Source organism: Elephas maximus, chromosome 10, assembly GCF_024166365.1.
Source record: "Elephas maximus indicus isolate mEleMax1 chromosome 10, mEleMax1 primary haplotype, whole genome shotgun sequence".
Lineage (NCBI taxonomy): Eukaryota > Metazoa > Chordata > Mammalia > Proboscidea > Elephantidae > Elephas > Elephas maximus.
In genome coordinates, this window is record NC_064828.1 from 23,976,269 (window position 1) to 24,002,148 (window position 25,880).

General features: G+C 49.3%; 3 protein-coding genes across 3 annotated transcripts; 1 reads left to right on the plus strand and 2 right to left on the minus strand.

Annotated features, from left to right (window-relative positions):
* Nucleotides 1-3,410: 3,410 nt before the first annotated feature.
* NOP10 (NOP10 ribonucleoprotein) lies at nt 3,411-4,227 on the minus strand. Its single transcript, XM_049898094.1, has 2 exons — nt 4,090-4,227; nt 3,411-3,798 (listed from the first exon to the last, which is right to left on the minus strand). Exons 1-2 carry the CDS (start codon nt 4,141-4,143, stop codon nt 3,658-3,660), a joined length of 195 nt encoding a protein of 64 aa, XP_049754051.1. The 5' UTR covers nt 4,144-4,227; the 3' UTR covers nt 3,411-3,657.
* Nucleotides 4,228-11,609: 7,382 nt separating this feature from the next.
* NUTM1 (NUT midline carcinoma family member 1) lies at nt 11,610-16,872 on the plus strand. The gene is made up of 5 exons (XM_049899281.1): nt 11,610-11,791; nt 13,223-13,362; nt 13,858-14,147; nt 14,438-14,554; nt 14,887-16,872. The coding sequence occupies exons 1-5, from the start codon at nt 11,622-11,624 to the stop codon at nt 16,870-16,872; spliced, it is 2,703 nt and encodes a 900-aa protein (XP_049755238.1). The 5' UTR covers nt 11,610-11,621.
* A 1,118-nt stretch (nt 16,873-17,990) lies between these two features.
* LPCAT4 (lysophosphatidylcholine acyltransferase 4) lies at nt 17,991-25,534 on the minus strand. Its single transcript, XM_049898843.1, has 14 exons — nt 25,304-25,534; nt 23,887-24,029; nt 23,354-23,574; nt 22,872-22,984; nt 22,683-22,743; nt 22,361-22,419; nt 22,143-22,177; nt 21,549-21,603; nt 21,355-21,437; nt 20,976-21,101; nt 20,491-20,623; nt 19,165-19,263; nt 18,664-18,820; nt 17,991-18,380 (listed from the first exon to the last, which is right to left on the minus strand). The coding sequence occupies exons 1-14, from the start codon at nt 25,406-25,408 to the stop codon at nt 18,205-18,207; spliced, it is 1,566 nt and encodes a 521-aa protein (XP_049754800.1). The 5' UTR covers nt 25,409-25,534; the 3' UTR covers nt 17,991-18,204.
* Between the last annotated feature and the right edge of the window lie 346 nt (nt 25,535-25,880).

The following is a 25,880-nucleotide window of genomic DNA, read 5'->3' on the forward strand; positions in this document are numbered from 1 at the left end:
TTGGCCCAGCTGTGTTGCAGTAACTCACCCTGAAGGTTCTGTCAGAGAGCAGACAATACCCCTTATCCTAGAGACTCAAGAGCCATCTCTTTTCAAGAGGGCCTCTGAAATTAATAATTTCTTTAAAAATTACCCCCCCATTCCATAAACCTAGGTGTGACCCTCATTGGAATTTAGAGTTCTGAAGTATCTTCAAATTTATACACACTTTGTACAGTTCTTCTTTGTTCCTGTTCTTTTTTAAAAGACTTCTAGTCAGACTTAAAGTTCCATTAAAGACCATTTCTGGCAAAGAATTTTAGACTTGGAGAAGACATTGAGATACTTTTTCTTGACTCCATTCCTAGTGTCTTAGTCATCTAGTGCTGCCATTAACAGAAATACCACAAGTGGATGGCTTTAACAAAGAGAACTTTATTTCCTCACAGTAAAGTAGGCTAAAAGTCCACATTTAAGGTGTCAGCTCCTGGGTAAGGCTTCCTCTCTCTGTTGGTTCTGGAGGAAGGTCCTTGTCCTCAATCTTCCCAGGGTCAAGGAGCTTCTCAGGTACAGGGACCCAGGGTCCAAAGGACACGCTCTGCTCCTGGTTCTGCTTTCTTGGTGGTATGAGGTCCCCAATTCTCTGCTTCTCTTTCATCTTTTGAGAGACAAATGTGGTGCAGGCCACACCCCAGGGAAACTCCCTTTACCTTGGATCAGAGGTGACCTGAGTAAGGGTGGTGTTACAATCCCAGCCTAATCCTTTCAACATAAAATTAAAATCACAAAATGGACCACACATGGTCTAACTGAGTTCAGAAAAATTTTGGGGGGGACACAATTCAATCCATGACACCTAGTGTTTTCCCTACTATGTTTATTGTCACTAGAATATTTTTCTTAGTGTGTTTATTTAATGCATAGAGGTGTTCAATAAATGTTGACTCAGGAAGGGTTTTTTTTGAAAGTTATTTGCTATAGCTTTGATCAAGAAATTTCAAAATTTCAGCCCAGAAACTATCTTGGCTTTGCCTGGGTCCTTGCTCCTCATAAGTGAAATTTTTAAGCAGCATCCTTAGAAATGGATCAGAATTGTATTTAAGACTTCCAGGTAAATAAATTCCTTTTATCAAATGCCACACAAAGTCCAAATTCCAGTTAAAAAGATCTAGGTAACAAAGTCAGAAATTCCCACTTAAAATGCAAAACACCTTAACTTGATCCTTTATAAAGTCTGTGCTTCATTTTTTAAGCTCACAGCTTTCTTACTAGCGAGAAATCTAAGAATTCAGTTTTCCCTCAGACAGGCCTGCTGTTCACTCAAACCTTTATAAAGAAATGCTGGATTTTTTTGACACCTGATTTGTTTCCTTCCGGTGTATTTATATTTACTTACATGTACCACCTAATACCAACAATACCAATATACTATACTCCTTTCCCTGTCTTTGAACACTAATCAAGCTCTATAAATGCCATGTAATAACAATAATTGTAGAGAAACCACTGAATTTGAAGTCAGGAGACCAGGGTTCTCCCCTCTTTGTATAATGTTAGTAAAGTTGTAATAACCAGGGATCTCTTAAGTAAAAGGTCCTCAATATATGCAATGTCAGTCTGCCTTTTCTCCTTTATTTAGATTAGGAAAATTTCCAGGCCAAAGTCTCTTCATTTCAGTCTATACGGCAGGTAGCAGAGAAACAAGGCTCCCTCCTTTTTTTTTTTGTAAAATAAAAACAGGATTGCAGTCAACATTAAAAACAAAAGTGTGCTGTCACATTATAGGGATCGCAACTAGCGTCACATAACAATATGTGTATAAATTTTTGTACAAGAAATTAACTTGAGCTGTAAACTTCCACTTAAAGCACAATAACAACAAAAATAGAAATAGTGGCTGTATTAATTTACTTAGATGCTTAAAGCTTCAATACCAGATCCTTTTTCTAGTCATATGCAGAATTTTTAATATTTCCTAGGTTAGGGTAACTCTTTAAAATCCTTAGGATCCAGTGCTAGGAACACTGCAAGTAAATAGACAAAGAAAGAATAACTCCCTGACAGGAAACAAATAACTCATTTCACCATTCCTCTAGGCCCTGGTGGCACAATGGTTAACCAAAAGACAGGCAGTTCTAATCCACCAGCTGCTCCTTGGAAACCCAATGGGGCAGTTCTACCCTGTCCTATAGGGTAGCTATCGAGTTGGAATCAACTGCATGGCAATGGGTTTGGTTTGGTTTTCGTTCAAAGTAATTGATTCGAAAATCATCTTCTGTTGACTATGACCCAAGTCCAGAGATTTTTTTTCCTCAGCAGTCCTGAACTTTTCTGTGGAGATGGTCAAACAGCAGGGTCCAAAAGAAATGTATCTACTCCTTTTTAGGACCAGTCTTCATAAGCCACATTTCAACTTAAGTTACATCTGCTTCTGGACTCTAGAATTTTGATGTAGTAGAAAAAGAAGACTGGAGAATTAGAATACTACATTTTTCACAAGGAAATTTTTATAAACCAGTGGCACTGAACAAACAACATTCAAATCCAATGTCAAAAGCCATGAATGAGCAGACTGGGAAATAATGGGTTGATTAACTTGACAAGGAGAGGAAGAAGCAACTTAGCATTTCTTGAAGGCTTGGATATAGTATTTTCTCATTGGATTCAAAATCCTTTGTGGGTGCCCATGATAGAAGCTCAAATCCTATGAAATTTCTCCCACTTTTTTTTTTTTAACCATGATACCCAACAGTAATTTGAAAAAGAACAAAAGTCCCTACTTGAATCTCTCATATCTCATCTTCTAAATTAAAAGCCATGTAGAGTTCCACAGTAGCTGCCAAAGAGAATACAAAGTTAGGTGTAGGTAAAAAGATAAATCCTTGATGGACAGACCTGAAAGCCTGGGAATATTTCCAGAGGGACAGTAAACATGTAAGAAAGCACTTACGTTCATAAAGTTTGGACAAACACTGTAGATAAATTTCAATTCACTGAAACGTACCAATTTTAGAGTTGGAAAAGAACTTAGAAATGATGAGAAAAACGAGACCAAGGAGACGAGGTGACTTTACTAAAGTTATACAAAGAGGGGAGAACCCTGGTCTCCTGACTTCAAAGTCAGTGGTCTTCTCTCTACAATTACTGTTATTAGTTTTTCAAGCAACACTTGCATTTTGAGTCAAAATGTCATTTCAAGGGGCAAGAAATTGTTTGAGTGACAACGGGGGTATATTCCAGTGAATGCTGACAGTTGTAGAAGGGTCCTTCTCAACCTTTCTTCCCTTCCCCAGCACCCTCCCGTAAGCTGCTCAAGCAGTAACTGAAGTTATTCTTCCAGGTGATCTTCTTGTAACTCTCTGGGGTATTCCCCTCTCCCCATCTACCTCATGTTTTGCTTTTTAACCAGCCCTTTTCTCCCACAACACACAAAATGAAAGCTCTTTCAAGTTATTTTGTCTTTAATAACATGACAGTGATTCACAATATGAAAATTCCAATTTGTTCCCTTTAAAGGAAATGCTACCGTGATTCCCTAACACCAACAAGATCAAATGCTGAATTCCAAACAGCAAGGGTGGTAAACAAGGCTTGAAGGCTCACAGGCTGCAGAGCTTGGTTACCCAAAGTCTCCAAGGGGTAGCAGACGGCAGAAGAGACACCAAATATGAAGGACTCTCAGAGGACAGGACGCGGTTGCTGGGTCATAAGCACCTTGAAGCGTTTCTTGATGGTGATTCGGTGTCGCGAGTATTTGTCGTCTGGGGAGAACCGAGCAGGATGGGCTGAACAGGTCTGTTGTCCCATAGGGTCAAGCTTCTGCTCGAGGAGGAAACAGAGAACACGGTCTCAGTGGTGGAAAAATTCAATCACCGGCGCCATAAGAAAGATGGAGACTGGGATACGGTGCGGGCAGCGCGTAAAAGGCAAAATGAGATTCGGAGACCCGCGGGTCAGATTAAAAAGTCGCGCGCTCGTGCTTCTACCATACCTCGGGTCTGGGCTTTCCGGTTCCCCTCGCTCTGCTAGGCAACCCGGTGGCGAGTGTCAACACCTCCTTCCACCTCCATTTCTCGCCATACCCACTTACACCCTGTTTCTTCTCCTTACCTTCAGCGTATAGACCCGATCTCCCTCCTCGTTAAGATAATATTGGAGAAACATGACGACACTTAGGCCAGACACTCCAACTGCCTCTACAACCGCTTCTGCCACTCAGTCTGCCCCACTGCCACACGCCTTTGTCAATTTCCTTCCTCTTAAAGCCGGAAGTCTGTCTCAAGGCATGCCGGGAAATGTAGTCCACTGTTGACATCCTCTTCAACTGACCAAAAGGGGGCGCGCTAGTGCAGGATCTGGCCTGGGGCTATAAGTTGCAACTTTGCAAACTTTCTAAAACACGTGCAGTGTGCCCACTGTGTGCCAGGCACTGTTAGGCGTTAGAGGGGGGTGAGGATGGATGCAGGTTGGATACTGGTGAATAGAATCCTGCCTTTATCGCTAGATGCACACCCGTTTCAGGAGTAGTGGGTTTCTAGTGCTTGGTGAAACAAGTGCTCTAGGATTCAGTGCCCCTTTATCTTAGGGGAGAAAGAAGAAAGTTTTCTTCCCTCCCCTCTTTTACATCCGGTTCCCCCGTTCCTTTTCAAAATATTGGCGGTAAAGAGTGCATGATGGGTATTCACTCTTCGGTAGAAAGAATGGAGCGTGAAGTTATTTTATGAAACTGGTGAAGTATGTTTTAGTGATCGAGACAAGATTCGAACTCAAGTCTCTTTACCGCAAATTCAGCGCTTTCTTATATGGTGAGTAGCTAATAATAGCATAATAAGATGCATCTCCTAGGGGTATTTCGAATTTTAAAAGAACGGAGAAATTCTCCTTATATGGCTGTAGCTTAAAGAAACGAAAACTGGAACCAAGATATTACAAAGACGATCATTGCAACATTATTTAAAATGGCAAACACTTTGGAACATATATTAAGTTTATAACCAGAAAAATCTAAAAGCCTTTTTTCTTTTGTAAAATATAGCTTGTATTTGTAGTTGCATAAAATATCTCTGCAAGAATTCACAAGAAACAGATAATATTGGTTTCCTCCGGGTTGGAGAACTAAGGGCCGGGAGGAAGACTTGTATAGTCTATTCTGCACAGTTTGACCTTTGAACCATGCTACTGTATTACTGTATTACCCATTTTAAACATGTACTTAAAGTTATTTTTTAAAATAAAAAATATTTAACAGCAAAATAAATTAGCAAACAAAAATAAGGACTTGCTGATCTTGAGATTTTAGGTTACGTGGCAGTTTTTGATATAGTGAGGCTTTTCAATAAAGGGCATCATTGGGAAGTCAGGGCCTGCTGTAGGCTGTAGAGCTTATGGAAGTGGGCTGTTTGGGGACTGCAGGACAACTTTCCAAGGAAACAGTATGCATAGGAACACCCTGGATCTTCTGAGATGATCCTAATTTCAAATATTTAGTTCCCTTGATCCGTAAGTTCACAAACTATGTGCTCTGAATTTGGTTTAGAAAATATCATCTTCATTGAATTAAGTCAAGGGTCTACAGCCAACCTGCTATTAAGAAGTCAGTTACAGAACTGGGTGAGGTTGAAGGGCACAAAACTAGGTATGTTGAAGGACTGAAAGGGAACCGACTGGTAAAACTGCAGTGTTGGGAGTCTGAGAAAGAATTTACAAATTGTCCTGAAGAGGTGGATATGATTTGTTTTGTCAAACTCTAGTTTAGAGGGAATTCTTGGTATTGTCTACTTTACCAGAACCCTTTATGGGCTAGCTCCTCTTCTCCCCTCCCCCGCTGCGGAATGCCTTGAGCCCTAGATTCTAGTTCTGTTTTGATCCGATCTTTACCCTCCCCTCCTTGGATCCCTGTGTATCTACTGGAGCCAGGTTTCTCTCTGGGTGCTGGACCTGACTGTCTTATTCTGGAAGCTTCCAGACAGCCACAGTTAGTGCCCATACTTGAGGGGATGGCTTCAGATGGAGGTAAGTCTGCAGGGAGTATGGGGGAAAGGGGGGACTCCCTGCCACCAGCTCAGATCTTTGAGGATTCAAATTTGACACTTCACTTGGGGACAAGCCCTTGGGGAGGCTGGGGAAGGAGATTAGATGCTCAAGACTGGGGTTTGGGGAAGGAAAAGAGGCTCCTTGAAGGCCACTCAAGGCTCCTCAGAGAAAGTGTGCTGGGTATAGAGAAATGATGGCAGTTAGCAACTTGATTCTCTCAAAGAACAGAGGTGTGTGTAGTGGGGGTGGCACAGAAAGGACTTAAGGGGAAGGCCTAAGCTTCTGTGTCCTTCTCGTTAGGTAACTGGAGTCTGTCTAGGATTTGCCCTGAGAATTAAGCTGGGGCCACTCTGGATCTTATGAGGAGAGTGGGCCGGGGAATGGGGGGGCAGTGAGGGGTAACCTTAGCCAAAACTGTTCAGTGGGGTTGCCTGTTGCTGAGTTTGCAGAGAAATGTCCTCCTGAAAGCTGGTCTGGAAAGTACTGTAACTACCCCTGCTCAAAAGCCTCATGGCTCTTTCCAGCCCCAGAGATGGTTTCTCTTTCCATTCAGCAAGCAGTTTTCCTGGATTCATCAGGGCTGAGAAGGGAGGTAACTCCAACTGGGTTGACAGCTGGGGCTTCCCTGAGATGCTCTGAGTTGTTTTTACCTCAGGAACTCAGACTTTCAGACCGATTTCATTTTGGCCAGCACTTTGTGGCATACTCCTGGCCCTCTGCTGTATGGTTGAGGTGACGAGTTTGCTCCTATTCCATGTTTCCTTGGCCACAAAGTGGAAGCTGAGAGTTGTCAGTTTGACAACTGTTGCCATGGAATGTTCTTTATAAGAGGGGGAGGACAGTAGCATGAAATTAGGCAGATTATCTTCTATTATTGTTATTGAAAGTTCTGGGAGACACACATCCTGAGTAAGTACACATCTTGTGTATTGGTCCCCTTGACTAGCGTCGACATGAGCTCCTCGTGAGCAGGAACTCTGTTCCAGGCTTCATGGTCCTTCCCTTTGCACACGGTTCGGTCTTAGTGGGCCCTAAATTTCTAGGTTATTAGGAGCTCAAAGCAGAAGAACCACAGACAGTGTCCTTTGCCAAATTTTAACTTTCCCAGCAGTTACTTAGAGCTCCCTCCCTATTCCTCCAGGAAACCCTGGTGGTGTAGTGATTATGCGCTACAGCTGCTAACCAAAAGGTTGGCAGTTCGAATCCCCCAGGGTTCATCGGAAACCCTATGGGGCAGTTCTACTCTATCTTACAGACTCGCTATTAGTCGGGAATCGACTCAATGGCTGTGGGTTTGGTTTGGTTCTATACTTCCCCCCCCATTTTCTCTCTAATCATTCTTGATTTATATAACAAAATTTCTGGGAACCAAATATCTAGTCCACACCACCTCTCCTGGTAACAGCACTTCTGTGAGTGGTGGCAGGGACCACAGAGCAGCTGGGAGCAGGGCTCAGGTTTGAATCTCTGCTTGGAATGGAGGGGAATAGCAGATGTACATGTATGCTGGGTGGGATGTGTTATGGGGTGTAAGCTTCATGGGTCCAAGGGTCCTTGCTCCTGCTAGTCGATTGCATCTTTCTTCTTCTGTGTTTTAGGTCAGGAAAGAGAGGGGAGATTTATAAGGTAAAAGGAAGACTGAGGAGGAGATAGGGCTAATAATCTTTTTGAAACTGCCTCCTTAAGGGCCCTGTGGGTACCTGGAGAAGGGGCAGAACCTCTCTAGACTAGGTCTCTTACACGCTTGTGAGCCTGCTCTGGGCTGTTTCCTCTGCAGAGCTGGTGTCAACCCTGTTCCATGTCTTGGCAAACAGCCTATGGGGCTGGCAAGGAGGTCACAGGCAGTGATGGCTTGGGCTTGTCTCTTCGTGGCCAATAAGGGTCTCCATGTCTTTTTGGAAAGGGAACAATTTCTCTAGTGTAGTAATTCTCAGCTGGGAGTAAAGAACATCCAGATCACTTGTGGGGGCAGTTGCAAACTACATAAGTTCCCCGTCCATGCCTCTTCCCCCACCTGTTGAGAATCAGTTCTCTGGTTCTTTAGTGATTTAGGGGGACCCAGATGGTCTAATGCCAGTCTCCCTCTCTCCTACTCCATCCGCTCTTTTTGTTTGTCTCAACAGCATCTCCGTTGTCAGGACCGGATATGACCATGAAACCTGGCGCTGCCATGTCTCCTTTCCCTGCCCTTCCCTTTCCGCCACCTACTCCAGGCCCACCAGACCAGCCACCCTGGGAGCCACCCCCATGGCCTTCCATGCCTTCAGCCTTCTCTCCAGGCACCCCTCTAGTGCTGTCTGCTTTCCCCAGCCGACTGTTGATGACAGGGGATGGGGGCCCTGGCTCCAGTGGGCCCGGGGCTGGCAAGGTCATTGTCAAAGTCAAGACAGAAGGGGGGCCAGCTGAGTCCCCTCAAACTCAGAACTTTATCCTTACTCATACTGCCCTCAATTGGATTGCCTCAGGTGCTCCTCGCGGGGGCCCTGATGGTCCTCCACCTCAATTCATGACAGCCTCTAATGTGAAGAACATTCTGCCTGCTAAGACTGTTGGGGTGAGCCAGGAGGGGCCCCCAGGCCTTCTTCCTCAAGCTCTACCACCAGCGGCCCAACTGGCCCCCACCGTCCCCGTGGAGAAGGCTTGGCCAGGGCCACATGGGGCTCCCGGGGAAGGAGGCTCTGCAGCTGCCCCATCCAAGCCCTCACTGGGTGACCTCTCCTATACCTCCAAGGGCGTTTATGAGAATTTCAGACGTTGGCAGCGCTACAAAGCCTTGGCCCGGAGGCACCTATCCCAAAGTCCTGATGCAGAAGCTCTTTCCTGCTTTCTTATGTAAGTGGGGAGGCCTGATATTAATTATCCTAGGGCTTTTAAATACGGAGGACTGTGAGGTGATTAGGTTATTTATCTAAGAGTACTTGAAGGCAGGTCATGAGGGTAATGCAGATGCTATGAGAAGATAAAAGCACAATAATAATAATGATAATAAGCCTCTTAACCCACTTCCCAGTTTATAACATGCTTTCAGGTATCTTCTGTCAAGTGGCCCTCATAACCTGTGAGTTCAGGCAGGCAACTTTACCGTAATCCTTACATACAGAGAAGACTCAAGCTCAGAGAGGTTTCCTATCAGAAAGCAAGGAGCTGTGATTTGAATTGAGGTCTCTGACTGCATCATAAAGGGAGGAGCTATGATTTGAATTTAGGTCTTTGATTACATCATAAAGTGAAAAGCTATGATTTGAATTTAGGTCTCTGACTACAAGTGCCGTGATCCTCCTTTTCTCTTTTGCTACCTCTTAACATGAGTTGAGGCTTCCCAACTGGCCAGGACAAGGAGTGCTGGGCCATGACCCATTCCTGCAGGAAGAAAGGACAGTGCAGGGCCAGGCAAAGAACGTTGTGTGTACCTACCCTCACCTGCCCCCATTTTATTCAGGAGAATTCAAGTTGAATTAGGGAGGTGGTAGAGTGTGCTGGGAGTCTCTGGGTGGTGTAATGGTTAGCCAAAAGATTGGCACAGAGGTGCCTAAGAAGAAAGGCCTGGCAATCTACATTGAAAACCTGACAGAGCACACCTCTTCTCTGGCACACATGGGGTGCACCGTGAGTTGGCATTGACTCGACTGCAACTGTTTTGGTTTTTAGAGCATGCTTAGTGGTCAGGGGCTCCACTACTCATTAGATTTGTAATCCTGGCCAGGGCATTTAACATCTTTAACTGTCAGTTCTCTCATTTAAAAAGAGGATAATGATACTTACCTCAGATAGCTGCTGAGAAGATTAAATGTGTTTGTTATAGTGCTTAGCAAAGTGAATGCCTGGTTAAATGGTGGTTGTTGTTGTAGGTCCCTGGGTGGCGCAAATAGTTTGGGCTGGGCTACTAACCTACAAGTTGGTGGTTTGAACCCACCCAGTGATGCCGTGGAAGAAAGGCCTGGCTATCTGCTTTGGTAAAGGTTATAACCAAGAAAACCCTATGGAGCAGTTCTATTCTGTAACACATGGGGTCACGGTGAGTTGGAATCGACTCACTGGCAACAGGTTAAGTTAGGTTAGATGGTTGTTGTTAGCTGCTGTCGAGTTGGCCCTGACTTATGGTGACCATATTCACAGTGGGATTGGACCATTGTGATCCATAGGGTCTTCATTGTCTGGTTTTCAGAAGTAGATTGCCAGCCCTTTCTTCCTAGTCTGTCTTATTCGGGAGGATCTGCCGTGAAACCTGTTCAATATGCACACACACTTCTACTGACAGGTGGGTGGTGGCTGCACTTGAAGTGCATTGGCCAGGAATGGAGCCCAGGTCTCCTGTTAAGCAACCACTGCCTTCCATTAAATGGTAGCTGTTATTATTATTATAAAAAGGCAACATAGAAGAGGAAAAGAACTTAAAATAGACCAAAATATCCTTGCCAAGAGTGTGAATGTGTGAGTAAATGATTAGCAGAAGAGTCCAGGGTCATGTTACATTTATAAAGCAGAAATATTGGTCATCTGGGGAGTATTCAGTGCTTCTCACCCAGACCTGCTGCCTCTCTTGGGTCTGCACTGTGCCTTCAACATTTTGTATAAACAACTCTAGAACGCATACCACATTTTACTGGACTTCTAAAGAATTTACATGTTGCTTCCGCAGTGGTTGAACTCCTAAAGGAACCTCTCCCTCCACCTGACCCTGGAATGAATAAATCAAGAGACTTCCCCAAAATCCCAGTTTTAGACAATATCACTGATTCCCTGCTTTCTCGAGCCAACCTGGGATTCTCTCCCAGAGCCTGGAAGGCTGGATTTCTGAATCCTGAGCCAGCACAGGCCCTCATGGTTTGCATGGGACCTGTTTACTTTTGGTCCTGGCCTGCCTATTCCTGCTCCCACACTTAGGGGCTCTGGGCAGGGTCTTCCCCAAAGTGTAGTCCAGATGCTCTGAAACAGTCACCTAGGAAGCTAGTAAAATGCTCACTTTTGGGATCATGGGAGTGGGCTGCTGAAATCCATATTTGTAACGAACTTCCCTAGGCGATTTTGATTGATGCACAATAATGTGTGAGGACTTCACGAAAAGTCAGAGAGGCAAAAACGAAGCCCTTACCTTAGGCTGGCCTCTCCATTTCTTCTAGATCAGAAAGGGCTCAGCAGCCTTCCAGAGTGGGAGGTCTAGTATGGATATCTGGATACCTGACCGACGGTGAAGGGTATCCAGGAGGCAAAAACACTTAAAAATCAACACATAAAAACACACACAACCTTTAATGAGAGATTCCTTCAGGTTCCTTTTTTAAAAAATTCAAGAGCCTCTGGGCAGGGTTAACACCTACTTTGTAGTGACTCTCATTAAGAACACAAGTGCTCTCTCCTTCCTAACGTTGGAGGACAGCACTGTGAGAATTGGGAGTGGAGGCAGTGTGGTTGATTTCAGAATGTGGGGAGAAGAATCATCTGTTTGATTGTGTGCGAGCACATTTCAGCTGGAAGAGAGGAGAGTATGGTAAAATGAATGGATGGGAGGGTGGGGAGTCTGGAAGTGTCATTGGGTGTGGGACGTGACAGGAGCAGGGCATGTCAGGTCTGATGAAGGGCCGGGGATGTGCGTTGAGGTGGGTGGGAGGATGTACTTGGAGAATAAGACTGACCTAACGGGGGGTTTTAGCCCAGTGCTTCGTTCCCTGGCCCGGCTGAAGCCCACCATGACCCTGGAGGAGGGACTGCCGAGGGCTGTCCAGGAGTGGGAGCGCACCAGCAACTTTGACCGGATGATCTTTTATGAGATGGCAGAAAAGTGAGTCCCACGAACCCTCGTTCTCCTGAGGGGGGCTGTGTGGCTGAGAGCGATGGGGACTGTGAAGAGAAGCTGGTGTCTGGGTGATTATGAAAAAGGATGTTAGAAGAAGGGCGTAGATAAGGAGACACGCTCCTGGATCCTGGAAGGCTTTATTCTCTCCCCTCACGTTGCTTCTTCTACCACCTTTGCTCCTGTTTTTACATCCTGTCTACCCTTGGAAACTCCCCCTCTTCCAGGTCTTGAGTCTCTATGAGATTGAAAGTCTTTGGATGGGGTTGGGGAGCCTGATAGGTGTAAAAATCCCATGCTGTCAGAGGGAACTAGCCAGGAGGAGTTGAGCTGTACTAAGCAGGTTTCTTCCTTTCTCACTGTCCAGGTAGCAAGTGGCTATGGATGCAGAACCTGGGACCATACTTCCTTTGGAAATAGTGGCACATAAAATTGTTTACCTCGTCCTCCCAGGGAGGGTCTGGTCTGGAAAAAGTTGGTTAGGGGGAAGCTAGGTCCTTGGAGCCCTGAGTGGTCTCCTGGCTCTTCTCTCCCCATAATCTCCTTGGTTAAAAAAAAATAACTCAGAGGAAAATGAATCCTTTCCTCCAGGCTTAGCTTCCACTTTCTCCCAAAATTCTTCTGAACCAAATCCTCCCGGCTTTACCCATCCAGAGCCCTTGTCCTAGATTCATGACTCTTGGATCTGAGCACTGCCTCCTGGTGGGTACTGCCTAGAATTGCAGCCCTGGGCCCATCTTCAGGATTTCAGCCATCCTTTTTTTTTTTGTGGTTGTGAGGAGCCCTGGTGGTGCAGTGGTTAAGAGCTCGGCTGCCAACTGAAAGGTCGGTGGTTGGAACCCACTGGCCACTTTGCAAGAGAAAGATGTGGCAGTCTGCTTCTGTAAAGATTACAGCCTTGGAAACTCTGTGGGGCTGTTTAACCACATCCTATAGGGTTGCTGTGAGTTGGAATCGACTCCATGGGAGTGAGTTTGGTTTGGGTTTTTGTGGTTGTAGGCTGGGGCAGATGAGGCCTTAAGGAGCGGAGGGGTCCTGCTATGCTGTCCCCCGTTGGTTTAATGCAGTGAACCTGTTTTAGTGTGGTGGCAGCCACCTATGATGCTGGGTGAGATGGAGCACAGAAAGCGAAAGCTACCCTCTGTTCTAGAGAAGCTTACAAGCACTAGATCATTTTCTAAATAAGCATCCTAAGTGATGACTGCAAGTAAAGGGACCATATGGTGACCATGTGAGGTTGCCCGTGAACTGTTATTCAGTCACCTGTGCACAGCTCCCTTCTGGGTGATGTGACTTAGGCAGGACTTTGTCCAACTCAGGATACATCCTGTCCTGTGTATGGCTGCTGCCTGGTGTCTGGCTTCCTCATGGGACTGGCTGCCTTCTCAGCACTGCTCGTGCCTTCCTCACCCTCTGCAGGTTCATGGAGTTTGAGACTGAGGAAGAGATGCAGATTCAGAATGCACAGCTGTTGAATGAGACCCAATGCCTGCCTCCTGCAGACCCTCTTAAACTCGATCCTCCAGCACCCCCAGCCCCTGAGGTTTGCCAGCAGCCAGGTATGGCTACCCAATTCCACAAGGAGCTGTAGGCCAGAGGCTCAAAGGGAGGCGTGCAGAAACCAGTCGGATTAGGGAAGGCATTGCTCTCGCTTCTGCCACTTTTCCTCCAGGGAGTGGTATTTGCTTGTTTCCAACAGGACATTCCCTAGGAGCTTGGGTTCTCAGGTTTCCTTTGTCCCCAACTAGCTATTGATCTTGGCCAAGTAAACTAGCTACTCTTCCTTTGAATGTCAAATGGGGCCACAATACCTAATCTGTCGAAAAAATGGGGGCTGGATTAGGGGATTTCTTGGAGTTCCAAGATTCCTCATTCTGTGATTCTCTCGAAAACCTCCAGTTCCTAAGTCTTCTCCCATGGCTGGTGTTCTGGTTGGCCCGACCCAGCCTGGAACCATTTCATTGCACCCAGATTGCCCTTCCAAACAAGGCTGGGAGATAGAAGCTGTAGCTTCCATGCCACTTTGCCTTTCTCCTTCCCACCTTTTTCCTAAGTGTACATTCCAAAGAAGGCAGTCTCCAAGACGCGGGCCCCTCGCCGGCGGCAGCGCAAGTCCCAGAAGCCTCCAGTTCCTGAGGCACCCAAGGAAATCCCACCGGAAGCAGTGAAAGAGTACACTGACATCATGGAAGGGCTGTTGGGGAGCCACTCAGCCACTGGGGAGTCTGATGGAAAATGGGAAGAGGAAGAAGAGCAGCAGCAGGAGGAGGAAGGGATGTACCCAGATCCGGATCTCTTGAGCTACATCGATGAGCTGTGTTCTCAGGAAGTCTTTGTTTCCAAGGTGGGCTGTGTCTGGAGGTCTGGTTTCTAGTACATCATGGTGGTGTGCACTCATGGGAATCAAAGATCTGGGGTTCTTCCCAAAGCAGTTAGGGACTAGGCGGTATTCTGTAACTCCTGAGAAGTGTATGTGTGTGTGAGGATGCACACGACTATGTGTAGCTCCTGGTGGTGATGGTTTATAGCAGGGGTTGGGGAGTGGGGAGCTCATGGCTTCTTTTCTAGAACCTGTAGGTTCACAGGTTATCTCCCATCAAAAGATTCTCACATCATGCTCCTTCTGTTCCCCAGGTGGAGGCCATCATTCACCCTCAATTTCTAGCAGATCTGCTGTCCCCAGAACAGCACAGAGACCCCTTGGCCTTAATTGAGGAGCTGGAGCAAGAAGAAGGACTCACTCTTGCTCAGGTAAACCAGGGAGGTAGGGAACATCAGAACCAGACGCCCACATGAGTTCATCTAAGGCTACACTGTCTTGGAGAATAGCCCCAGTACTAGGGTTCAGGTGCCGACTGAGTAGATAGAGGACCATGGAAAGGCAGGGAAAGGGAGTATGAAGACTGAAAGCATAGGAATAAAGCACCTGAGGGCGGAAAAGAGCTACAGCATGTCTTCCATAGCATCACTGAAACCACCTGCTTGCCTTTCCTGCTCTGCCCAAATACCATCTCCCCACCACCCACTCCGCCACCTCTTCCCACAATCACGTATAGAACTGGTATTTGTCCATTTCCTTCCAGCTGGTACAGAAGCGACTCATGGCCTTAGAACAGGAGGATGCAGAGGCGCCTGCAAGCTGCAGTGGAGCTCAGTCAGACTCAAGTCCTTCTATTTCTGATGAGGATGAAGATGGGGGTGGGCGGCTTCGGCCCTCATCTGGGCCTCAGATGTCTGGGGGCACTGTTCGCCCCGAAAAGGCTACTTCTCCAGGGAAGCGGGCAAGGGAAGGGCATGGTGGGCAGGAGCGAGCCGTTCATGGCCTGAGGGGGGTGACCAGGGATGGAAACACTCCGCCATCCTCCAGCAGCTGGGACCTGCAGCTAGAACTAGCAGTACCACAAGGCACTTGGGGACTCTCAGGCACAGAGAGAAGAGGGTCCGGGAAGGTCACAAACTGGATATCCCCACAGCAGGAGGGCCACCTGGGAGGTGCAGTGTCCCCTGGGCACTCCTTGGTGGCTGATAGGACTTCAGGGGCCCTGCCCCTCTGCTGGCAGGAAGACTCCCATCGGGAAGGAGTTCCCCATTTGGAAGTTGGACTTGCACAGCCAGCTCCTCTGCAGAGTCAGGGTCTAGAAAAGCAGGTCCTGGGGCTACAGATAGGACAAGAGATGGAGCCTCTTGGAGGGCTTTCTCAAGGGAAGGAGCCTTCAGCACTGACCCAAGAAGGCTCTCTAGGAGCCATGTGGGGAGATGTCAGAGGCCCTCTGATGGTTCAGAGTTATGATCAGGACCCTTCCCCTAGGGCAGCTGGAGACAGGGATGGTGCCCCTCTCTGTCCAGAACTCTGGCTGAACAGTGAGATGGATGCCGTAGGCTTGGAGTTGCCCTTACAAATTGAGGAGGTCATAGAGGGCTTCCAAGATGGGGAATGTGTAACTGAGCACCAGGGAGGCTGTGAGGCACTGGGCTCTGGGGGCAACACCTCTCTGTGTCTTGGAGAAACCATACTGCCTGGGGGTGTGGGGAGCAGTGTACTTCCCTGTGGAGGCACGGATGCCACAGCTGCCTCAGGAAAGAGCAACTACTGCAGCTTGCCGGGACCTCTGAGCGCTAGCAGCCCTGCCTCAAGGCTCAAAGAAAATAGCGAACGCAACCCTGAGACTACTCCGGACCCGAGTGATCTGTGGGCTGAAGCCCGTGCTCTATTGCTGGAAAGCAGAATTGATGCCCCCATACTGGGGTCTTCCAAAGAAACCCTCCTGCCAGCATGTCCAGGCAATATCCTTATCCTGGGGACCCAGGATGCCTCCTTCCCTGAGGCCAGCAAAGATGCAGAAAGCAGAGGCAATTCCATCTCTCCTCTGTTGGAAACCAGAGAGCATGTCCATATACTAGATGTTGGAGATGACCGTGGCCTCCAACTAGGGGAGGTCATTGAGAGTAAATGCCCACCAAATGTTAATTCTTATGACCCCCAAGGAGAGGGCAGAGAGGATACTGATCTATCCAAGCCAAAAGACCTTGCTCCCTTACCAGAAACCCCCAAATCAACATCTTCTCACCAGGGCCCTGGAAGCACTTCCCCTAGATGCAAAACTAGGGATGCCTTAGTTCTGAGAGAAACGTCTCCTGTGAGCAAAACACGCAGCTCAGCAGATGGGGCCAGCAAAGAGAAAGAGGAGGAGGATGAGGAAGATGAGGAACTCTCTAACTTTGCCTACCTCTTGGCCTCTAAACTTAGCCTATCACCAAGAGGGCTTCCCCTCAGTCCTCATCCTGCCTCAGGCCTGCCCTCTATAGGTCAGGGAGTCAAGAGAGCACTCCATACCCTTTCTGCTGAGGTAGGTGGCCTTGGTCCACCTCCATATCCTGCTGCCAAATCTGGGAAGCAAGCTCTAGTTGGAGGCCCAGCATCTGTTAGAAAGAGGCTCCACCCGGGAGCTGGCCTTGAGGCCTCTGGGGAGAAACCATCGGCTCTAGTTGTTAGCCCCGCACAGCCTCGTAAAAGGCGACGTGACAGTTTTGTCACAGGGAGAAAAAAGAAGCGACGTCGTAGCCAGTAGGGAGTGGTAGGACCATCCTGTCCCACCTCGCAATCCCGTGGGGCTTCAGGGTAGACTTCATCCCTCCTGCACGCCAACAGACTCTTTGCCAGCCAAATGTAATTGTTTCGTTGTTCTACAGAAGTGGTGAGGGTAGGGAGGTCAGACTCACTAGGGTGGAGTTGGTCTCCTTGGCAGGAGGTGAGGGGAAGTACCTCTGGAAGGAGCTGGATGGAAAAAAATGAATAAAGATGTTTTTGTTGGAAAGTGACCTTCTGTACTTATGTCTGTTGCTAGATGGATGGAGTAAGACACTACAAAGAAAGGAGGTGGGGGCGGTCCCAGTTCTCTGTATCTAACTTACCTTGACTCCAACTGCATCTTGGCTTCCTACAGTCTTCTCTTGGGAATGGAGGGGCTTTCAGGCTGTGATAAGTTCCAGCAAGAATAAGTCCCTAGCAATAACCTTATTCAATCTCAAGCCCAGACTTGGTTTTGGGAGGCCTTCTCTGGATATCCCATCATTACCCATCTCTCTTAAAGTCTATAAATGGAGATATGCTTTTGTACTGGCCAGGTTTCTAGGGTATGCAACTTTCTAAATAATTTTCCATAATTGTGTCTAGATGGCAGCTTTTAAGGGAGGCCTTGTTTTCTTCTTCCTTGAACAGACTGGACAGAGGAAACTTCAGTGATCCTCAGCTAATCCAGCAGCAAAGAAACCCTCCTGTGTGGCTGGCCTGACCTGATGGGGAACAGGCTTGTTTCTTGTTGACACAGCTCTCTGCTCCCACTACAGGAGACATATCAAATCTCAATAGGATGAGTAAATATCCTATTGATTGTAGCTAGCTATTTTTTAATCCCTAATGAGGACAGAACAAGAGAGAATGAGCTGAAAAGAGGTTCACGAGGAAGTCTGTTAAAATATGTGTATGTAAGGTAATGACAACAGGAGGGGAGGACCTGAAATCTCTGTGTGATTGTTGTGCGGGAAAGAGCCCTGTCCAGCTGGGAGCCAGAAGGATTCCTCCAGCAACGGCCAAGAGATTGACCTCAGGGGCCTTCGGGCTCTTCCTGTGAGCATCCTGCAACCATTCATCCCTTTGTTTCCCAACTAACGAGACCATCAGTGTGACTGAGCTTCGTATTTTTTTTTTTAATAGATATAGATATATTTATATATAAAATAGTTTCTTACAAAAAAAAAAAAAAAACAACTTAAAACAACAACAACAAAAAATCAAACAGGAGCAGAGGTGGGGTTGAGGCACAGGGTAGGCCCCTGGCGCTGCCCTGAGTCTGCAGGCTGGGTGCGAGCTGGGTAGGCGGCGGTGAGAAGGGACGAGGTGCTTAGTCGCCCTTCTGCTTGGGCACTTGCACAGTCCCGTTGGCCAGAGCAGTGGGGCTGCCTGGGGATGAGGCATTTGATATCTGGGAGGTGCCTCGAGGGGCATGTGGGGGGCGCAGGTAGGTGCTGAAGACCTTCCCGTAGAGAGGGTCATGGAGGGAGAAGTTCTGGAACTGACCTGGGCAAATGAGAATGAGATGGGGAAGAAGAAAAAGATGTAAGAACAAGAGGAAAGGGTGCCCTGCTCTTTTCTCTGAAATGTCTTCTCACTCTAATCTCTGCTTAACTTCTCAAATCCTGGTATATGTCCTTTCTGCTTTTCCAGCCTCAGCTCTCAGGCAGGCATTCGCCTAGCATTACCACTAACCCTTGTTCCCTCCCAGCCAGTGCTTCCTTCTCCAGGTCCCAAGTGCTGATTCTGCCCCCAGTGCCCTTGTGGGGCCAGAAATGCAGTGACTCACAGAGGGAGAGGCCTTGGCTGGGGCCCGCCTGGCACAGCTCAGCATGCAGAGTAGCGGCGGCAGGGCGGGGTGAACCCAGCAGCAGGTGCAGGATGGTGCTGAAGCCATCCTTGTACAGCAGGTGGCCGGGCCCTTCGGCTTGCTCTTCAGCAAAGAGCTTGGGAGAGAAAAGGATGTAAGTCAAGCCCTCTCCTCGTGCCATTGCCCCTCACGTCTCTGCAGATCTGCCTGTCTTACCCAACCTCTCCTCTTCCAAGAGTGCAGCACGCAGGCCCTCCCTGACCCACCAGGGCCCTTTCTGCAGGAGAATTTTAAACGTCACAGGTGCTAATCTTCCCCATTCCCAGGTGGGACTCAACATTGACACTCGAGGCTCTGCAGTTTTAGACAGTGTGGCTGGCACTGCACGGGAAACCAGGCACCAACTATCTACAAGCTACACACAGGCCTCCAGGTGGGTTAAGCACACCCACTATGCACCTTCACCCCTCGTCCTGGTACCTCAAAGGCCAGGCATGTCAGCTCCTCCAGGCTTCTGCCCCCATCCAGAGCTGCCAGTGCCAGGGCCACATCTCGGCAGTCCACCAAACCCTTGGTGTCCTGGATGGTGAAAGAGAAACCAGGGTAATGTGGGATCGACCTTGCACTCTCCGTCCTGCTCTGCAGATTGTGGCTCTTCCCTCTTCTCAACAGGCATGGGGGTGACCCTTGTGACTGCTCTCCTACAAACGGTTACGCCCAAACTCCCCAGAATCCCCAATGCTTTTCTCAGGCCACGGGCTTGCTCAAGCTATACCCCCGAGTCATCTGTCGACAAAGCTTTCCCATAAAGGTACCTCCCAGGAATGCTGGAATTTCCCAGGAATGCTGAAGTTACTACCAAGTGTCTCACATTATCACTGGAGGGCATCTCTGACCCCCAAGCTGGACAAACTGATTTTCTCCTTGCTTATGCTCAGCCTGCATGGGAGATCTGGTCCAACAGGTTGAGAGGGAGCCACTGAAATAATTTCTTACAAAACATAGAGATGGATGCCAACTGTGCCTGCTGTATGAAGGACTACCACATTTGGGGTTTGGGCTCTGCTTTGCTATGTGCTCAATGCAGAAAGGATCAGCCTGCTCCATTCTAAAAAATCAACACACCTGACGCTGTCTGTCGCTTCAGAGAACACTGAGAGCCAGGGTCTGCATCTTAGATAAAAAAGAGCTCCTCAGGACCACTGATGATCACTTGTGAACATTAAGTTTCTTTTAGGATTATTATAATTCTATAAGAAAACCTAGTTAAAGTTCCTGGAGATAGATGGTTTGCCAAGATTCTTGAGAAAACTTCAGCAATTCCTTAGGAAAGCTGTGGGACATATAAAAACTCTGCCGAAGTATTAAAAATACTTCCAAGTCTTAACTGTCTAACTTGTCCAGTGTTGTTTCCTCCATGTCACCTTCCCACCTAACCTTCATGACGATCCTTCAAAGACCTTCACAAGGTCATATAATTCCTCACCTCTGCCAGTCTCTAAAATGGCTTCAGAAATTTATGGACCTCCCTTCATCATTTTTTTCTCCCTTGTATCCCCCTAGCCTCCCCCTCGCCCCAATTAAAACATTGCTCTTCAATGCACTGGATGTTTCATAAAAAATGAATCTCCCAGTGGGCCTCAGAAGACGGCCATCTACAACGACTGTTAGAACACTCAGTGCAGATTCCAAACTGGCCATCCATGGTAACTGATACAGCCACTTGGATACTGTCCTTAAACCCTAAGCATGTCAGCCTGAAGGACAAGCCTCTGGGTTCTACCTTTTGTGTTCTGGCTACCTTACCTGATGGAAGTAGCTAAAAGCACCAGCTACCATCTGAGGATCAGAGAGCTGTAGCTGCCTGGCAAACTCATCCTGGCTGATCATTTGACTCCGTCCTGGCTCTGCCTTGGCGTCCACACAGCTGGGGGACAGTCTACAAGGGAATTGTGGAAGGCAGAGAGCAGATTCAGTTTCATTCTGGACACATTGTCCAGCAGGACCTTGGCTCTGGCCCCAGGAGCTCCTCCCCCGCCCCCATGAAAGTTCAGCTGGTATTTTCCTAAGATGTAAGCTGACTCATAATCCCTCAGGAGCCCTTACCACTTCCCTCACTGTGTCACTTATATCTTTCCCTTTCTCTTTTCCTTCACCCTTTTACTCTACTATCTTTTTAAAATTTCCTCTATCTGCCTTCTTTTTTCTAAGACATTCCTTCCTCCTTCCCACTTCTCCCTTTGTCCTCCATACATGACACTGCCCATATCCTCACCTTCAAGACCACTTACCCAGCCTTCCGAAGCACCCTTCCCAGCTCCCAGAGCTGCGGCTCCAGCGCCACCTTCAGCCGGCCCATCACCATCACAGGCAAGTTTCCCACAAACTCACATTCAGTGGCTGGAATGCCAAGGGCCCTACAGGATGAGGAGGGATGGAATGGATGGGGGAAGGAGGCAGGAGAATCTTGTGAAGGTTTGTTACCAGCTCTGGCCTGCTGGTTAGGGAGCATAAATGAGGCCACCTTTCACTTTCCCCTCCTGAGTTTCCACTGCCCGACAGCCCTTCCCACTGCCACCCCACCCATCTTTGCTTGGCTCTCCACCCTCTCCTCACGTTCCCTTTGACCCGTGTTCCTTTTCTCCAGGAAATAATCTGTGGGACACTCACTGTGCCATGACTCTCTGGACATTGTTGGCATAGAGGGTGGGGTCCCTGCTCTCCTCAGGGCTGGGGTGGTACACAGGGAGGAACTGAAACGGGCACAAACAATTCTGAGCAATTCACAGTTCGGGGTAACCACTCCCATCCTCCTTTCCCAAGGCTTCAGGGGTCCATTCTCCCACCCACCCGTGACATCATACCTCCACATCCACGATGCTGCAGGGCTGAGAGGCTGTAAGCCAGAGGACCTTGAGTCTAAGAGAAGAGAGACCTGGAATGCCCACCAATCCCAACTGCATTATAGGCCCCTCCCACCTCAAGGAAGGGAGTGGGAAAGCTCTGCCCATCGATATAAAAACGGACTCCTACCCATTCGGTTAGCTGGGTGAATATGCAGGTGGGAGACAGAGGGAAGGACCAGAATGGTGATGGCGGATGAAGGAAGAACTGCAGGCAAGAGGTTTGTGTCATGGGGGGAAAGACAAGAGGCATGCCTGGTGGTGGTGGTTCTTAAGAAGGGACAACGAAGGGAGAAAATCACTTAGGCACCCAGGAAAGTTAAAGCAAGCTTTAATTACAGCAGGAATGATTTAGGTGGGATAGCTGAAAGCACTTCCAGATTACATTGAGAGACCAGAACAAAATAGATGGAAACGGGCACCCCTTTGTCTAGAGTTCTTTCATTTCCTAGAATGCAGAAGGGCCATTCACCTTGTCTGGAGATTGGAAGATGGGCCAGGAATTCTGTGATGGACCCTGCTCCCCACCCTCACCCCAGGGACACCACAACTCACACTCCAGGGCCCCTCCAGGCCCAGCTGGTGGTGTCCTATGAGAGAAGGGACAGGGAAGAGAGAAAAGTGTTACTTTTCTTCCCTGGAACTGGACGATCCTCTTTACACAGAAACCCTGGACCCACCCCAACACGCACATCCCACTGACAGTTTTCACTCATTCCCATTTAGGGCGGATTCAAGCTTCCCCTTCCACCCTTTCTTGGACTAAGACTCACCAGACTGTTGGGGTAACGGATGAGGACAGGCTGCACAGGCACCCCAGCGATGAAGGCTCCTAAATCCATTCCCCCCACCCCCAGGCAGAGGTTAGTGCACAGTGCTAGTTAGAGGGGACGAAGTGAGGGGTCTTGGACAGTTCTCAGTGAACATCCTGCTCTGGCCTTGTTCCACGTCATTCATAATTTTCTCTTTGACTTTTAGTGTTAGCTAGGAGGTTCCCTGTCTCCCTCCCCTAGTTCTTGGGTTATTCCAGAGCCCCTCCCCAAATCCCATGCTCCTTTTTCCTACAGCCTTATCACCCACTATCATTTTATTCACCTGGTTTGAACTTAAGCAAAGCCTTCTTATTGGAACAGGTGCCTTCAGGAAAGAATAGCACCTGGTGAAAGGAAAAAAAAAAAAAAGAAACCAGGCTGAGGTGGGGTAAGTTGAAGGGGAGGAGGGGGAAAGAGAACCTCTTCAGGAGCACATAAAAGGTGAGGGGAGGGTCTTACGACCCTTACCCACCTGGGGCCACTTGCCTCCTGAGGTTGCCCGCCTTCGGACCTCCTCCACTACTTTACGCCTAGAAGCTGGGTCGTGCCGGGATACTAGGATGGCTTGGTTGAAGCGAAGAAGGGCTGAGAGACAAGACAAGGAGGAATCACTTGGCTCCTACCTGGGGGGATTAACATACCCAGCCTTCTCTTCCTCATCGGCCTGAGCTGTTTCTCAGTTATCTCTTTGCCCTGGGAACGATCCCTTTATTATATGCTGTTCTTGGAAACTCCTCAGAGCACCTTCCAATATCTTCCTTCAAGTTCCCTGTGCCTCAGAGTCCAAAAGACTTGTTTACAAATGGTGCTAATTTACATTTCATTTGCCACCATCAGTCAATATCCTTTCTAACTTCTCCCTCCCCCCACTTGAAGCCAGCCCTCTCCCAATTCCTGACCTTGTTTGCCCATAGTCGTCACCCCTCCCCCTTCACTCCTGTTATGCACTCTCACCTCCAATGACAGGCACGGAAAGGTTCTCAGCTCGGGACACAACCTTGGGCAGGTCACAGGGCAGCAGAACAATGGGGTCAAAGAAAGTAGAGTGGGGGGCAGCAACGAGAACAGGAGCTTGAAGGCGAGAGGCCCGCTGGCCCCGAACTCGAATCCGGAGGAAGCCCAGCAGGAAAAAGAGCAGGCGGCTGAGGCCCAGCACTCCATTGTGGCACACAGTCCTGCCAGTGCAAGGCTGGGTATCAGTGGAGGCAGCAGCTCCAAGCCTCACCTGCCCGCTAGGTTCAGGTACCCGGGGAAGTAGAGTGCCCTTCTTTTGACCTTAAATACTCTAGCCAAGGGGCTGAAATCTCTGGCTCCTTCGGGACAGTTTAGGTCCTAGGTGCCAGGTCTGAGCCTGACTCATCTCACCCACCCAGGTTGGGCAGGACAGCATCAGAACCTTCCCTCCCCTTCTTCTCAAAGAAGGGGCAGAATGGATAGCAGGGAAAAGAAGTAAGAAGTAGGGTCTCTAGGGGCTGATCCCCACTTACTTCCTCCATCCTGTAATTGGCTCCTGAAGCTGCTCTTCCGTAAGACCCACTACTTGCAGCCAGGCAAAGGGCCAGAGGAGAAAGAGGACAATAAAGGCCAGAAGCACTCTGATGGGGGCCAGCAGCGCCCCCAGGAGGCAGAACTGCAGAGAGAAAATGCCACTTCAGGGCTGGGAGATGCTCCCCCACAGCTCCTCCTCTCCCTCATGGATGGACCCAGGCACAGAAAGTCAGCACTCTTATAGATCAGGACGTATGTGGTGTGGGATCCGGATAGGGATTGGGATCCAATGTCGGAGAGACACCAATAAGGGCAAAAGGATAAAAAGATTAATAGGACCTGGGACCTCATTTTCCTGGCTCTCAATTGGTCCCCACCCCACCTAAAAAAACCAACGTCACAAAATGCACCTAGCACATGAAAAGGATTTAAAGAGAGACCACATGTGAAATCGCCCAGCACTAGTGCTCGATGCAGAGTAGGCTACAGACAGTTCTCCTCCCCCACATCCCATTCCATAAATAGCTCAGATGTCCAACAGAAACCAGGTGCATAGTTCTCTCCACTTGGGGCTTGGGGGGCAAAGGGTTGGAATACAGAGAGAGAGCCACTTTTCAGGCCGCGGGCCAGTCTCGAGTTCTGCCCAACAGCAATTCCCTAGTACTCCCTGGGGGAATGAGGGAGCACAGAACTCGGCCCTACTCTGCAGGGTAGGGGTTGCCAGGAGCCAGGATGACTCCATCGACTGCCCTGGGGAGAATGCAGGTAAACAAGCCGAGCCCCTGGAGCCCGCCTCAGGGGAGGTGATGACCACAGAAACCTTGGGCACTCCCTTCCCACATTACCACCCAGTTCCCCTAGGCCGGTGCGGCCCTCCACTTCCTATGGCCAACCCTCTTCCTAGCCACCCTCCCCCCACCAGAGAGGTGCTGCAGTGCAGGCAGGGGGGAGGGGGGGAAGAGGGGCTGTTGTAAGGGCACAGGGCTGCAGGCTCGGAGCCTAGAAACCTCTTCCCCCGTTTTAAATCCGAGCCCCGGAGAAGCACTAAGTACGCCCCCGCCCCCACCCCCGGCTTCCCGTAGCCTCCAACTCCATCCTAGCTCATCGGCCTCCGCAGGATGTAATCCGCATTCCCCAGTGTCCTCCATCTCTCCTACCCCTGGGTCCCCTGCGGTCCTCCATCCTCACCTACTCAATTCCTCCATACCTTCGTCCTTGGCTATCGCCAAGCCTGCGTCCTCTCCAGGACCTCCACCCATCCCCGGCCGCCCCCACGTGCGTACCCCGGGACTCCAGTTCCACAAGCCTTTCACCCACCTCCTTCCTGGATCCCCATCCCCATCTCTGTCAAGGCTCTAAACGGACCCATTTTCCTATCCCCACAAGTTCTCCCAACGTCCCCTGCCCACACCTTACCTTAGCCCTCTGGAGGCGGGAGAGATGTAACTCATGCACGAAGGGGTTGGGGGGCCCGGAAGTGGGGTCGAGGGGAGCCCAGTCCCCCGGGCTTCTCTGACTCATAGCGGCGGGAGGAAGCGGGACGGAGGGCACCCCGGCCCCGGCCCCGCTCTGCAGAGCAGCAGCGGCTGCGGCAGCAGCGGCGCTCTGGCCCCGGCCCCGCCTGGTGCGGGGTGCCGAGGGGCGGGGTGCAAGCAGCGCGGCCGGGCCCGCGTTGTCAGGGCGCCGGCCGAGGGGCGGGGCTTCCAGGGCCCGGGTGGCCCCGCTTCCCGGTGCGCGCCGAGGCACCCGCAGCCCCTCCAGCTATTGTTCCGTTGCGGCCGGATGCACTGGCCCCCGGCCTGGGCAGTCCGGTCGCTCCGCCCCGGAGTCCTGGCCACCGCCTCCCCATAGGCCTCTGGCCCTGAGCTGGCGTGTGGCGCGAGGTGGGCGCGGAGCTGAGGGCGCCTTCCGACCCCGCCCGGGGATGGAGGGCACCCTGCGAGCACAGATCGGGAGGGGCCCAACGCCTGGTGGGAATAGAGGGGCGAGTGCC

Coding starts and splice junctions, on each gene's coding strand:
- NOP10 (XM_049898094.1), bottom strand. CDS start 4,143: ATGTTTCTCCAATATTATCTTAACGAGGAGGGAGATCGGGTCTATACG. Junction 3,799..4,089: donor ATCGGGTCTATACGCTGAAG/GTAAGGAGAAGA, acceptor CTCCTCGAGCAG/AAGCTTGACCCTATGGGACA.
- NUTM1 (XM_049899281.1), top strand. CDS start 11,622: ATGTACTTGGAGAATAAGACTGACCTAACGGGGGGTTTTAGCCCAGTG. Junction 14,148..14,437: donor AGGAAGTCTTTGTTTCCAAG/GTGGGCTGTGTC, acceptor TCTGTTCCCCAG/GTGGAGGCCATCATTCACCC. Junction 14,555..14,886: donor AAGGACTCACTCTTGCTCAG/GTAAACCAGGGA, acceptor ATTTCCTTCCAG/CTGGTACAGAAGCGACTCAT.
- LPCAT4 (XM_049898843.1), bottom strand. CDS start 25,408: ATGAGTCAGAGAAGCCCGGGGGACTGGGCTCCCCTCGACCCCACTTCC. Junction 22,744..22,871: donor CAGGAGGCAAGTGGCCCCAG/GTGGGTAAGGGT, acceptor TCCTTTCACCAG/GTGCTATTCTTTCCTGAAGG. Junction 20,624..20,975: donor AGGGTGCTTCGGAAGGCTGG/GTAAGTGGTCTT, acceptor ATTCCCTTGTAG/ACTGTCCCCCAGCTGTGTGG.